We start from the raw sequence: 13,049 nt of genomic DNA, 5'->3' as shown, positions 1-13,049 counted from the left end.
GGTCTTTGGCTTTTCTGGAATCTGATGGCAGAGGGGAAGAAGCTGTCCTTGTGCCATTGAGTGCTCGTCTTTAGATTCCTGTGCCTTTTTCCTGATGGTAGCAGAGTGAAGAGGGCATGGCCTGGGTGGTGGGGTCTTTGAGGAAAGAGGCTGCTTTTTTAAAAAAAAACACCGCCTCATGTAAAGGTCCTCAATTGAATGAAATCTGGTGCCTGTGTTGTCACAGGCCAAGTTAACAACCCTCTGGAGTTCATTCTTGTCCTGAGAGTTGGCACCTACATAATCAGGCAGTGATGCAACCAGGCAGAATGCTCTCCACAGTACATCTGTAGAAGTTTGACAGTCTTCGGTGACATACCGAATATTCTCAGGCACCTCACAAAGTATAGCCGCTGGCTAGCCTTTGTGATTGCATCAATGTGGAGACTCCAGAACAGATCCTCAGAGATGTTGACACCCAAGAATTTGAAATTCTTGACTCTTACCACTACTGTGCCCTTGATAAAGACTGGATCATGTTCCCCTGACATCCACCTGAAGTCCATAATCGTCTTGATTTTGCTGATGTTTGTGCAAGGTTGTTATCGTTGCCCCATTCGACTAATTGATCTCTCTCCCTCCTATACAGCTTCCTCATTGCCATTTCTGATTCTACTGCCGGCTGTGGTGTCATCAGTAAATTTGTAGATGGCTTTGGAATTGTGCCTGGCTGCACAGTCGTGGGTGTATAACGAGTAGAGCAGTGGGCTAAGCATGCATCCTTGGGGAGCACCTGTGTCGATGATCAGTGAGGAAGAGATGTTGTTCCCAATTCGTGCTGACTGGTTTTCCAATAAGAATGTCAAGGATCCAGTTGCAGAGTGGGGTACAGAGGCTGAGAGTTTGTAGCTTCTTGGCCAGCACTGAGGGAATAATGGTATTGAAGGCTGAGCTGGAGTTGATGAAGAGCAGCCATATGTGTGAATTTCTGTTTTCAAGGTGATCTGGAGCTGAGTGGAGGGCTAGTGATATTGCATCTGCTGTGGAGCGATTGTGATGATGCGTGAATTACACTGGGCCCAGATCTTTGGTTAGGAACGTATTAATTCTGGCTACGACCGGCCTCCAAAGCATTTAATCACAGTAGACATTAGAGCTACTGGGCAATAGTCATTGAGGCAGCTCACACGACTCGGAGAATATCAACTTCTCCCATTTCCGTTAACCTTTTCCTGGCCTTTTTCAGTGCCCCATCCTTTCCTCCAGTTCCTCACCCCTTACCCTTTTATCGGAGAGCTATGGTTCTCTTTAGGCCTCTGCCCTCTCTATCATTTCTCAGATTCCATCTCTTCTGCCTTCCTAACAGTTTCCACCCTATTATCTCTTACCTGTTAGCCTGTGGCTGCCTCCCTCTTCATTTCCCCACCTTTTTACAGAGTATATACATGACATTACATACAACCCTGAGATTTGTTTTTCCCTGCTGCCCAAGCAGAATTTCTACTTAACTTTATTGGTGTACTCAAAAGAAGATACCTGTATGTACATAAAAGAGAGAACTATAGAAATGTAAACAAATTGTGCATACAGAAAATATTCAATAATAAATAATGTGCTAAGTGAGTCCTTAAATGAGTCTCTGATTGATTTTGTTGTTCATGTGTCTAAAGTGGAGTGGTAGCGTCTGTTTCTGAACCTGGTGGTAGAGTCTTGAGGCACTGCTACCTCTTTCAGTGACGGCAGATTTTCTTGATGGGAGAGTTTTGCCTGTGATGTACTGGGTTGTGTCCTCTCTGTTTTATAGGGCTTTCTAGCAGACCGTGATGCAGATGGTCAGTACGCTTTCCACTGTACACAAGTTTGCCAAGGTTTTCAATGTCATACCAAACCTCCACAAACTCCTGAGGAGGTCGAGGTACTGACATGCTTCCTTAATGATGACATTTGTGTGATAGGGTCCAGGAAAGTTGCTCCATGATTGCTCTCCTCCTGATTTTCCCCAATGATCACTGGATTGTAAACATCTGGTTTTCCCTTCCTAAATTTCACTATCAGCTTCTTGGTTTTGGTGACATTAAGTGGGAGGATGTTGTCAGTACACAATTCAGCCAAGTTTTCAATCTCCTTCCTGCATGCTGACTCATTGCCATTCTTTATACCACCCACTACCATTGTATCATCACCAAATTTGTAGATGGTGTTAATGCCATAGGTGTAAAGTGAGTAGAGCAGGGGCTAAGAATGCAGCCGTGTGGTGCTCTGGTACTGATGGAGATTGCGGAGGTCTTACCAATGCAAGAATTTATCAGGATGCCACATTGCATTATAACTTGGTTTTGTTCTCTAGATTAACCATATTTAATTCTATAAAATGTAACTATTTATTCTCATCTCACTAGCAGTCCAAATAGTCAACAGTTTACATTAATGATCATGAGGCAAGACCATTTAAATACTCTGATACTTTCTGGTCTTGATGTTTATTTGCACTATAAACTATTCAGACATCAGTGGAGTCCCAGTTCCACTAAGCCTGACCTTGGATTAGTTTCAGTCCAACAGATTTCCTTGTGCAAGAGATGTTTGTTGAAGAAGCTAATCCAAACACTGCACTGCAGCTGATGGAAACATTTCCCTGCTGTTCTCACTGTGTATTAACTGGGTTGGGACTTGTTCATCGCAGGTTCAATATACAAATATAATAAGTGGTTAGCTGCCAGAAACCAGTAGCATAAAGGCTTTTATTACATGTACAATCAGGAAAGATCTTTCAAGCAACAGCATCAGGCATTTTAAAGTTATTAAAAAGCCTTAAAATGTATACCTCAAAACTTATATGGCATTCAAGATAGTGTTAATGTATTGATTTTCTTCAGTGGATTTTTTAAATTTTAAAATATTTTTGGAATACATTTCTACGGTCTGGCTGCCTTCCAAAATGAACCCTAAGGCTGGGATTCCCAAAGAGGTTGTGAGGAATCCTCGCAAGCTGGGATACTGCGCGACTGCTGAGATAACTAATGAAGGGCCAAGCCAGAAACGTTGGTTACCCTTTGTGATATTTATTTTATTGTAATAAAGAAACGGGTTGTTTTAAAACAACTATACATTATTAGCTAAAGTACACAAGGCATCTTGGCGCCTCACAGTTTGGCGGGCAGCAACCTCCTTTGAAGAAGACCGCAGAGCCCACCTCACTGACAAAAGGCAAAGGAGGAAAAACCCAACCCCAACCAACCAATTTTCCGCTGCAACCGTGTCTGCCTGTCCCGCATCGGACTTGTCAGCCACAAACGAGCCTGCAGCTGACGTGGACATTTACCCCCTCCATAAATCTTCATCCGCGAAGCCAAGCCAAAGAGAAGACACAAGTCTGTATGGAGGCATCCATCGAATCCAACCCAAGATGCCACAAACTAGTCTCCGACTTCCCTCTAGTGGTCAGGAGGATCACTAGCATTATCATTACACCCTTTACTTCCTGAGGATGCTGCATTGACGGGCTGACTTCCTCCAGCACGTTTGTGTACCACATTGAGCAGTCAGTCGGAAAATTTCTCAGCAAACCAGGAAGTAAAAAACACAATTGTCAATTTTTTAACATGTATAAAGATTGGAACATACAAGATGAAATGTAGAAACTAAAAAAATGTAAAATAGATCATTTAAATGTTTATATTTTAAGATGTTTTGGGAAATTTCTAGTACCTAATTTCTTGGGGTTAGAGAGTTCATTAAGTTGATAATGATTTGGCATGCAATTTGATGTTAATTCGTCAAACCCAGCACCGAGCCTGTGGTCTACTGGATAGTAGAGATCCCTGCCCTTCCGTATTTTTCTGCTATGGGCACTTCAAAACACTGGAGAGCACTAAAGTTGTCTGCAAAATTCTCCAAATCCACTGGCCGCATACATAAGCTAATATCAACATCTCTCAGTGTTGAGGCGCTGTTTCGATCAGTACGTTATCTCGTCAATGCCAGGCTCCTGAAACAGATACTTTATTCCAGGCACCAGGGGCCATAGACTGAAATTATTATGATGTAGTTAGAAGTATCAAAGAAACTGAGTAAAAATTACTGCTTGGAGAGAAACATGAAAATCTGCAGATGCTGTGATTGTAGTCCAAACACAGAATTGCTTGTGGAACTTAGCAGTGTTCATAGGAGGTAAAGATATATTACCGATGTTTTGGGCCTGAGCCCTTCAAGGTTCAAGTGAAAATAGACAAGGGTCTGAATTAAAGGCTGAGTTAAGAATTGGAGGTGGGAGGTGGGGGGGAGGAGAACAAACCAAAACAGGAAGTATTCAATGGATATAGTGACGAGAGGAATGATGAGAATTGATTTTGCTCTGTGAGGAGGGGGAAGGGAAATTTTCAATGGGAACTGCATAGTCAACATTAATGGCATCCAGATGGAGGGTGTCAAATGGAAGATGAGATGCTCTTCCAATTTGGGGGCGGTGTCAGTCTGGGAGTGCACAAGACCATGAACAGACATGTGGATCTCCCAGTGGCCACCCATTTCAATTCCTCCCCCACCCCCTATTCCCTTGGTGACATGTCGGCCTATGGTCTCGTGCATTGTCAGAAATTGGTCACATGGTGTAATTGAAGGAGCAGATCTGGAGAAAGATTGATGTGCTCCTCTTCCTGCCCTTTCTTTCCTTCTCCCCAGCATTTTAGTTCAGGCCCCTGTCTGTTTTTTACTTGTACATTGAAGAAGGGCTCTGTCCTGAAACATCAGTTACCATATATTTCAGCATCTAAGTCGTGAAATCCAAAAAAGTCTCTCAAAAAATGGGGGTCAACTTATACACTGGATATACTTTTGAGATCTTAAATTCAGCTCAAAATCCAATCCGTGCTGATCTGGCATGTAAGTCGACCTTTGAGGCCTAAAATAGCAGAGTTTAATGTGACCACGCATGTGAGTGTTATTTTTTTTTCATGTAGCGTGCGGCAACAACACAATGTATTTGCCTCCCTATTCATTTCAGACAATATAAATGACAAACCATCACAGACATACATAACCTGGCCCATTTACATTGTTTTGCACATTTTTTACCACAAGGTTTATTTTTATGTTAGTTCACGTAGCTTTTTTTTCAAATTCATTATTTGATCCAAGATTTTGATTTGTACAAAGGTCAGAGTATTTGCATTAAAAAAAATTTTGGACAAACTCGCAGTAAAATTAAATGAATCTTGTTCTTAAAAAAAAAAGTTGAAAAGGTTAATCTTGAATGGCAGGATAAACATTCTAACGAAATTCATTAATCTGCAAAATGGGTATTTCCAACTATCAGTTGGGGCTGGATTGAATGTCAAGCTTGGCAGATGAATGGCCCCATTGTCCTCTGAAAAGATATTTAAACAGCACCTGGAAAAGCCCCAGCATAACAAACTTATTTGATCGTCACTACAAACTTAACAGTATTGAATGAAAATAGCATAGAGCTATGCTTTAGATTAATTCTTGGCTGGTTATTTGTATATATTTGGTTTCACCATGTAGAAATTACATAACTTTTTATACAGTCCTTTCATTTCAGGGCACCCTAATGTTTGGGATATTTGGCTTCACAGGTGTTTGAGTACTTGGGTATGTTTAACTGCTTTATTGGTGCAGGTATAAGAGAGCTAGGCTTGCTTCAAAGCTTTTGATCCCTTTGGAGTCTGTAGTTGCCATTTTCCAACTTGAGGATCAGAGATGTACCAATGAAACCCTAACCCTTTGAGGCTGTAAAACAGTCATGTATTTACAGTTCTTAGTAATTAGAAATTCTGCCTGGCCTTCAGAATCTTGGGGTGATGTCATGTATGTACTCTAACAATAAATTTGAACTTACACATAACAGGCTCAAGTTGCTGAATGATCTATTCCTGGCCCTGTGTCCCAGTAAAGGTGGGGAAACTGCTCTAAGCATTAGAAAATAGAGGAACAACACAAAACAGTTTAACTAAATTGTTTATTGAATTCCATTCAAAACCATAATATGTAGCTGAAAATATTAATAATACAAATTGCAGATTTCCTATTAAATCCAGAATTTACAAACTTCCAAGTGTCTTTATCATAACCAAACACTGAATATCAGTATGGATGTGGAGACAATGTTTCCCTATGAAGGCGGTTTCTCTTACCTACAGCTGCCGATCTAACTTCATACAATGCTTTATGAATTCTACAATTGTTCAATCTTTCAACCTTTCCACAATTCACTTCTAGAATTAGATCAAAACCAGCGACAGTCATCGTTCTATCTTCCATTACAGTAGAAAGTTAATTGGCCCAGTCCTGAAAGCGGAAACAATCACTTGCAATTTTCCACACGGTATTTTGTGGGGTTACTTGTGCAGTAAGTAAAAAGTTTTGATTGAAGTATCGCTGTTTGTTTCCATCAAATTTCACTGTGCCACAGGTGACCACAAGTACAGTGGTCTGCCCCTGAGTAGCAAGTTCTATTTTGGGGGGGAAAAAAAATCAATACCTTCATGAGAAGATGGGTAAATCCTAAAGCATTTCCAGTTACACTTCTGATCGTCATATGGAACTGCAATCTAACAAGTTATACGGTGACCTGACGTGCTATTTCCCATAAGTGGATGGAATAGATCTTTAAAGTATCCAGGATAACTTTGCATAGCATTCATATTAACAGCCAAGCTTTTATACTTTCAATTTATCTTTCATTTAAATGTGGAGGGAGCACAAGAGTAATAGGCCATTTAAACCTGCTATGCCTTTCAATGTGATCTTGGCTGTCCTGCTCCAGGGGTTCATCTTTTTTGTGCCAGTTACCCATAAGCCCTCAAATTCCCTGACTCTTTAAACATCCTCATTGATTTAGCCTTCACAATTCTCTAGTATAGAGAATTGCTGACCATCACCACCCTTGGATAACCAGTTCAATACACTAAGTAAAATATCAAAATGGTTTCAATACAAGCAGAACAATTTCTGTAACATTAGAGGAGCACCATGCAAAATAAATTGAGGTAAATTCCAACTGCCATTCTGTGTCTTACACAAGAACATACAAGCCCAGAATCCGCAGGGAGCCACTTGCACCTACTGCTGACCTATGAAAAAGGTTTGAACATTCAGTAGGAATCGGTCTACACCCCTAATGCCCATGCCCAGAAAATATAATTTTTTAAATTACAGTTAGCTAAACCATAACCTCCTTAATCAGATGACTTTTGAAAACTTGATGTTCCTGACATGTGGAAACATTGGAAAAAAAACATCTAAAGTAACAGAAACATCAAAAATATAACATTCCTCCTCTCACAGTTGTTCCCCTCCATTGAACTCAGAAGGTGTATAGTTACCTAACCTGTAGCAGGACATTCAGTAGATTCCCCATCATAAGTTGGGGCAGACAACCTCACTCTACATTCCCCATCTAGATTCCATGGGGAGCATTTGATGCCATAAAACCTCAACATAACTTGGGGGTTCATGTAGAAATAGTGAAGTTGCTGTCATTTAATGAAGTAAATGCCAGCAGTTATGCAAGGACAACTTCATGTCTGATAAATATGATAAATTGCCTTGGACATTTTAAATTGATTGCATTTTTTCTTTAAGCAAGTGCATGTTTTGCCACTACCTTAAAAATTGCTGCAGTCTGTAATTACAAATAGATATTTATAAAATATAAAAAATACACCTGAAAATAGAGTATTAACAATGATTATGGATAAAGATTTTTGTGCTTAGCAATGACTCTTAATTTCTAAATCACGTTATTTTCATTCTTCAATTATAATGGCATTATAAGTAGAAACAATCTCACGTTTCATAATTTCATGGAATCACTATTCCATTGCTTTAATTGCACAGATTTTTGAAAACATGATCAAGTTCAAATTCTTTACGAGAATGCTGTTATAAAGGTACTTCAACACACTGAAAAATTAATATACATTCAATTATTAGAAATGTAACACATCTGATACAATTCCTAACAAGTCAGGAGCCTACCATGAACTGGCTGACAGTCCAACATGTTTACTTGGAAATCACTAGAAGGCAACATTTCGAAAAATTCAGTGAGCGCTTGATGGCCTGAAATTGTGTTACCATTCCAAACCAAGGTTGCTGTGTCCAGATACAATTTTGTTAACCCCTGTGTAAAAGAATAAAATTCAGGTTTAAAAAATTAACACAAGGGTAGAGTTGAAAGAATAATGTATGGCTATTTTGTTAAACATCAATTTCTGTTAAAATTTAAATACTTTATTTGGGTGTTGCCCATCAGACCTTATTTCAGCAACTCCCAAACATCAAACACCAATAGCATTTTAGAGCTATTACAACTGCTTTAGAAGGAAGACCAGATTTCATTTATACAATTAGATGAATGTACACAGCTATGTTTCGGGGCCATTTCATTATTTATTTTGATGATTCAATACGATTCAAGAACTCCATGACCAAGATATTCTTTTACACATCTTAGAGCATGCAGTTGAAATGCAGCTTAATCCATAGCACATCAGTACAGCATGTACTTGTGTTTTAGCACCCAGGATGAAGTAGGGTAGATGTGTGACTTCGAGCAAGAAATGTGTTTGTGCTAGAAACTTATGTCCAGCATGTATTCTTCCAAATAGCATAATGCTCATAGTTTGTCTGCAGCATTATTTTCAACCTTAATGGCTTGGAAAAATTAATTTGTGTTGAACAACAAAGCAGGCAGCTTTACCTAATCATTTCCCTTCTAATCAAAAGAGACTACAGGTAGTCCCCGACTTACAACCATAATAGGGACTGCAGGATTGATCATATCTCAGAATGGATGCAAGTTGGAATTTTGCCCGCACACATGGCATCCTGAAGTCATAAAGCAAACTTTTTAAATCAAATGTTTTTTTTCATCGTAGATTTTTGTTGTATTTGACAAACTATAATGGGGATACAGGGCATGTACGTGGCTTCACATACTGGAGTTCGGTTGGCGCATGCACGAGTTAAAGGCATGAATTCAATAGTGTCAGGGCGTTTAACTCTCGTGCATACGCCAACCGAACTCCAACATGCGAAGCCACTGTGCATGCACCAACTGAAAACTCACGCACGCACACAGGACTCAAGATGGCCATGCCCAGCCTGTGGACTCTGGAATGTCAACTAACAAAGTGCCCTGTATCCTTGTTATAGATTGTCAAATACATAAACTGTGTAAATTTTATATGTCTGGACTCCTTTGCCCTTATTAATGAAGGCCAGAGTCATTTTCCACTTCCTTGCATCAGGATAAATTTCAGACTGTTCCCCCCAAATCATTTCTGCCATAATTTGATTTGGTCAATGCTGGATTTAAGTCATCACCCAAGTTCCATACTCAACAGAAAGACTTGACAGTCATTCTTCAACTGACAGATGAATCACAAGGATTTGCAGGTGTATTTTAAAATTCCAAACATGTATTTTTCTAAAGTATGTGGTTTGACAATGTACCTTTAGTGTGTGGACTAATAGTGGTTAGCGTCTTGACTGGACAACTTGATGGAAAAAATTCAGAATATTAAAATGGTGACTGCAAAGCAGATATTAAAATGCAGAATATTGCCATGACCAATTTAGATCAAATCAGTTCCAGAAATGGGAAGTTGAAATAGGTGAAAATACCTTATTATGGTAATAATATCACCACACATTTTTTTGGTCTCTCTCCTTCAATCTAAATATTAGATCATCAGAAACATGACAGGAAAACAATGTCAAACTAAGTTTGGATCCTGAATGATACTTACTCTTCTTCTTTTGTCCATTGTTTCATAATAAATGTTGACAAATACATCTGCTGCTCTGCATGCCTGGTCCGCATGAGTTTTGAAGTCCTTAAAATTAAAAGTTTCTGTTTTATATGATTTCTAATCAACATTGATACAAGACTTGCCAAATTCTTGACTTCAGTAATAAATTCAGTTCTCGGGGCCTTCAACCTGAAATGTTAACTGTTGCCTTTTCCACAGATCTGGCCGAACTTGTTAAAGTTTTCTGTTTTTATTTTAATTTCCAGTGGCTTGATTTTCAATAAATTCAGTTTTCTTTGTTAATATTTTGCCCTCAAATCCCCTTCTCGAGATTTTAGTGTAAAATCTGGACAGAGATGGAGTGAAAAATTGTACATTAAAACAAGATCCAGGCTGCCCTCTCAAGTTAACATTCAGTGGAAGGATTGAGAACAATTACTTGGTTACGGCAGCTTGTGAGAGTTTGACTATATTCTAACTGTGCTATATTTCACATATGAGAGCAGGAGTAGGGCATCTGCCCATCGAGCCTGCTCCTCCATTCCATGATATCATGGATGATCTGATAATAGGCTCATCTCAACCTATCCTGTCTTTACCCCATATCCCTACTATGTAAAAAATCTATCCAACCTTGTCTTAAATATAGTTACTGAAGTAGCCTCCACTGCTTCAATGGGCAGCAAATTCCATAGATTCACCACCCTCTGGAAAAAGCAGTTCCTCCTCATCTGTCCTAAATCTCCTACCCTGAATCTTGAGGCTATGTCCCCTAGTTCTGAACTCCCCCACCAATGGTAGCAACTTACCTACCTCTATCTTATCTATGCCTTTCAGAATTTTATATGTTTCTAGAAGATCCCTTCTCATTCTTCTAAATTCCAGTGAATAAGTTGCAGATGACTCAATCTCAAGATTCAATTTTTTGTTGAAATAAAGTCAGTGCAATATTACACAGAATTTGTTTTCATCTGCCGTAGGCCACATTTGCCATTGGCAGAAATTGCCTGAAGCACCTCTTACAGTCAGAGAAAAAGAAGCAAAAGAGAGTGTCCCCAGTTGCAGCATAACCTCCTGCGCTTCCAAAGACCCCACAGCCACACAGTGTTCAGTCCAATCCATCCGCAGATTGAACTCCAAATCCAAACCTCCGACACAATCAGGAATACTTCAGCGCCCTCGCCACCTTCTCACATTCTGGTTCCGATACCCAGTGCCCAGTCAGCCAATTCTTGAGCCAGTACTCAGCAGTCTGCAGCCCCGTGTGAATCCCTTGACTGCAGTCACCAGCAGCCCATGGCTTGAATGGGTTTCTCATCTTGAGTCACCAACAGCCTGCTGTCTGTGCGTTTTGTCAACTGCAGAACCCCTTGCTGGTTCACCACTGTGGTCACTGTCCCGTGGGCCGTCTCCTCTGCTTCTCCTTCTCAAACAGGGTTTGATCTCTCTTTTTTCTGGTGCTCTGTGCCAGTCCTCCACTTCCCCAGAGTCTGCAACCCCTCGTGGGTGCTGCTGATCAGAGGCGCCGCAATCTTGGGCGCAGAATCTGTGGTTCCAGAATTTTTAAATAAACTGCCATCAGCTCTATTTACAGGCAGTTTAAAGCTTGTATAGAGCTGACAGCAGTCAAATTGGGCAGTTGGACCCACAGGAGCGCTATGACTCCCCGCAGGTCCGTACCAGCTCCAGCATCTTGCCATCACTCCTCACAGTCTCTGGACCGCCCCCAAAGCCAGTACATCCTTCCTCAAGTAAGGAGACCAGAAATGCATGCAGTCCTCCAGATGCGGCTTCACCAGTACCTTGACCAGTTGCAGCATAACTTCCCTTCTCCTCAATTCAATCCCTCCAGCAATGAGGGCTAACAATCCGTTTGCCTTCTTCATAGCCTGCTGCAGCTGCAAACCAACCTTTCGCAATTCATGCACAAACACTCCCTTCTGCACAGTAGCATGCAGCAATCGCTTGCCATCTAACTCCACTTTTCCTTCCAAAGTAGATAACCTCACACTTACCTACATTGTACTCCATCTGCCAGACCCTTGGCCACTCACTTCACCTATCTATCTCTCTCTGTCGACTCCCTGCATCTTTTTCAATTTGCTTTCAACTCAATTTAGTGTCATCAACCCTACATTCTGCCCCCTCCTCCAAATTGTTTATACATATCGTGAACAGTTGTCAGCCCAGCACCGACCCCTGCGGCTCACCGCTCACCACCAATTGCCAACCAGAAAAACACCCCTGTACCCCAAATGTGCAGAACAATGTCCCACCTTGTTATCCCAGCAAAAGATGCCATTGAGTCTAAGTCGGTTACATTTCCTTGCACCCCATTCTCCCCTCGTTCCCATCAATCACACGCTGGGACAATTCAGAGTGGTCCATACCACGCAATTTTGGATTAGGGATGGAAACAGGATGCAGTGGAAACCCATGGGCTCTAGAGTGTCACAGGGAGAACGTACAGACTCCACAAAGACAGCAGCCGGCTGTCAGGGTCGGAACCCAGGCGATCTGGGGCCACGGGGCCGCCCCTTGACTGCTGGAAACTTCACGTCGCTCTGCCCGGGAGGGGCGGGAACCCCCGTCCCTCTCGCAGGCCGGGGGTCATCGCGGGGGCGCGGGCTCCAACTCAGCCCCCCCCCAAAATCTGGCCCGGGGCGCCTGCATCCTCACCAGGGAACCAGCCATCAGCCGCCGCCGCCGGTCCGAGCCCCCGCTCGACTTCCAAACCGCCAGCGATGCCGACACTTCCGGTGTGCAGCGCCGCGATGTTCCGCCGGAAACGCCGACGCCGGGTTCCGGTTCCGGTTCCGCCCTGGCCAGCTGATCATCTCCACCTCTGCTTGCAATTGTGAGGCTGCTTTATCAGTTTAAATCACGATCAATAGACAGGGTAATTTCAACAGTATTGACTTCTCTCACTCCATCTTTCTCACTTTATAGGCGCTGGTATTTTTAGAGGTTGTGTTCTTGTACTTTACCATTGCAGTTTGTGGAGAGATCTCCAACTGCAGCATGGTTTCGAGTGGCCCTGCCACTGTGGCCAACTTTCCTCCTGCACTGGCTCCTGAATTGCCTGGTACTTGTCAAAATAAATCAGTTGAGCATCTTAAATATATGCATGCTTTTGACATGAATTTAGTGTTCTGCATTAAGTAAAAATAAACCAAGTTTTTGTTATGTTACGAGCCCAGAGGACCCCAAAACCCAGCAGCAATAGATATTCACCAAGACAAATGGTTACTTCAACAAAAGTTGCTTTTAATTATCTTTAAACACGAAAACAGG

At 41.6% G+C, this 13,049-nt stretch overlaps 2 protein-coding genes across 6 annotated transcripts in view; one reads left to right on the top strand and one right to left on the bottom strand.

Annotated features, from left to right (window-relative positions):
- The window catches only part of nxt2 (nuclear transport factor 2-like export factor 2), a 37,494-nt gene extending 24,963 nt beyond the window's left edge, over window positions 1-12,531 (bottom strand). The window contains exons 1-4 of one of the 2 annotated variants that reach the window (XM_069892843.1): window positions 12,435-12,531; window positions 9,753-9,839; window positions 7,978-8,122; window positions 5,943-6,449 (exon numbers count right to left, since the gene is read on the bottom strand). In XM_069892843.1, the coding sequence (XP_069748944.1) occupies window positions 6,271-6,449; window positions 7,978-8,122; window positions 9,753-9,839; window positions 12,435-12,449 (426 nt within the window). In that variant the 5' untranslated portion in view covers window positions 12,450-12,531 and the 3' untranslated portion in view covers window positions 5,943-6,270. Of the gene's footprint in view, window positions 1-5,942; window positions 6,450-7,977; window positions 8,123-9,752; window positions 9,840-12,434 lie in introns of those variants that run through there. The other variant, XM_069892844.1, reaches the window with a different exon arrangement.
- Window positions 12,532-12,567: 36 nt separating this feature from the next.
- The window catches only part of LOC138740327 (retinal guanylyl cyclase 2-like), a 60,820-nt gene continuing 60,338 nt past the window's right edge, over window positions 12,568-13,049 (top strand). For 3 of the 4 annotated variants that reach the window (XR_011342826.1, XM_069892829.1, XM_069892826.1), the window contains exon 1: window positions 12,568-12,654. The gene's annotated coding sequence lies outside the window, so the exon portion shown is untranslated. The remainder of the gene's footprint in view (window positions 12,655-13,049) is intronic. The other variant, XM_069892827.1, reaches the window with a different exon arrangement.

Source organism: Narcine bancroftii, chromosome 8 (genome assembly GCF_036971445.1).
Source record: "Narcine bancroftii isolate sNarBan1 chromosome 8, sNarBan1.hap1, whole genome shotgun sequence".
NCBI classification, from domain to species: domain Eukaryota; kingdom Metazoa; phylum Chordata; class Chondrichthyes; order Torpediniformes; family Narcinidae; genus Narcine; species Narcine bancroftii.
The sequence above is the reverse complement of the archived record's forward strand: the minus strand, read 5'-3'. Positions and strand labels throughout refer to the sequence as shown.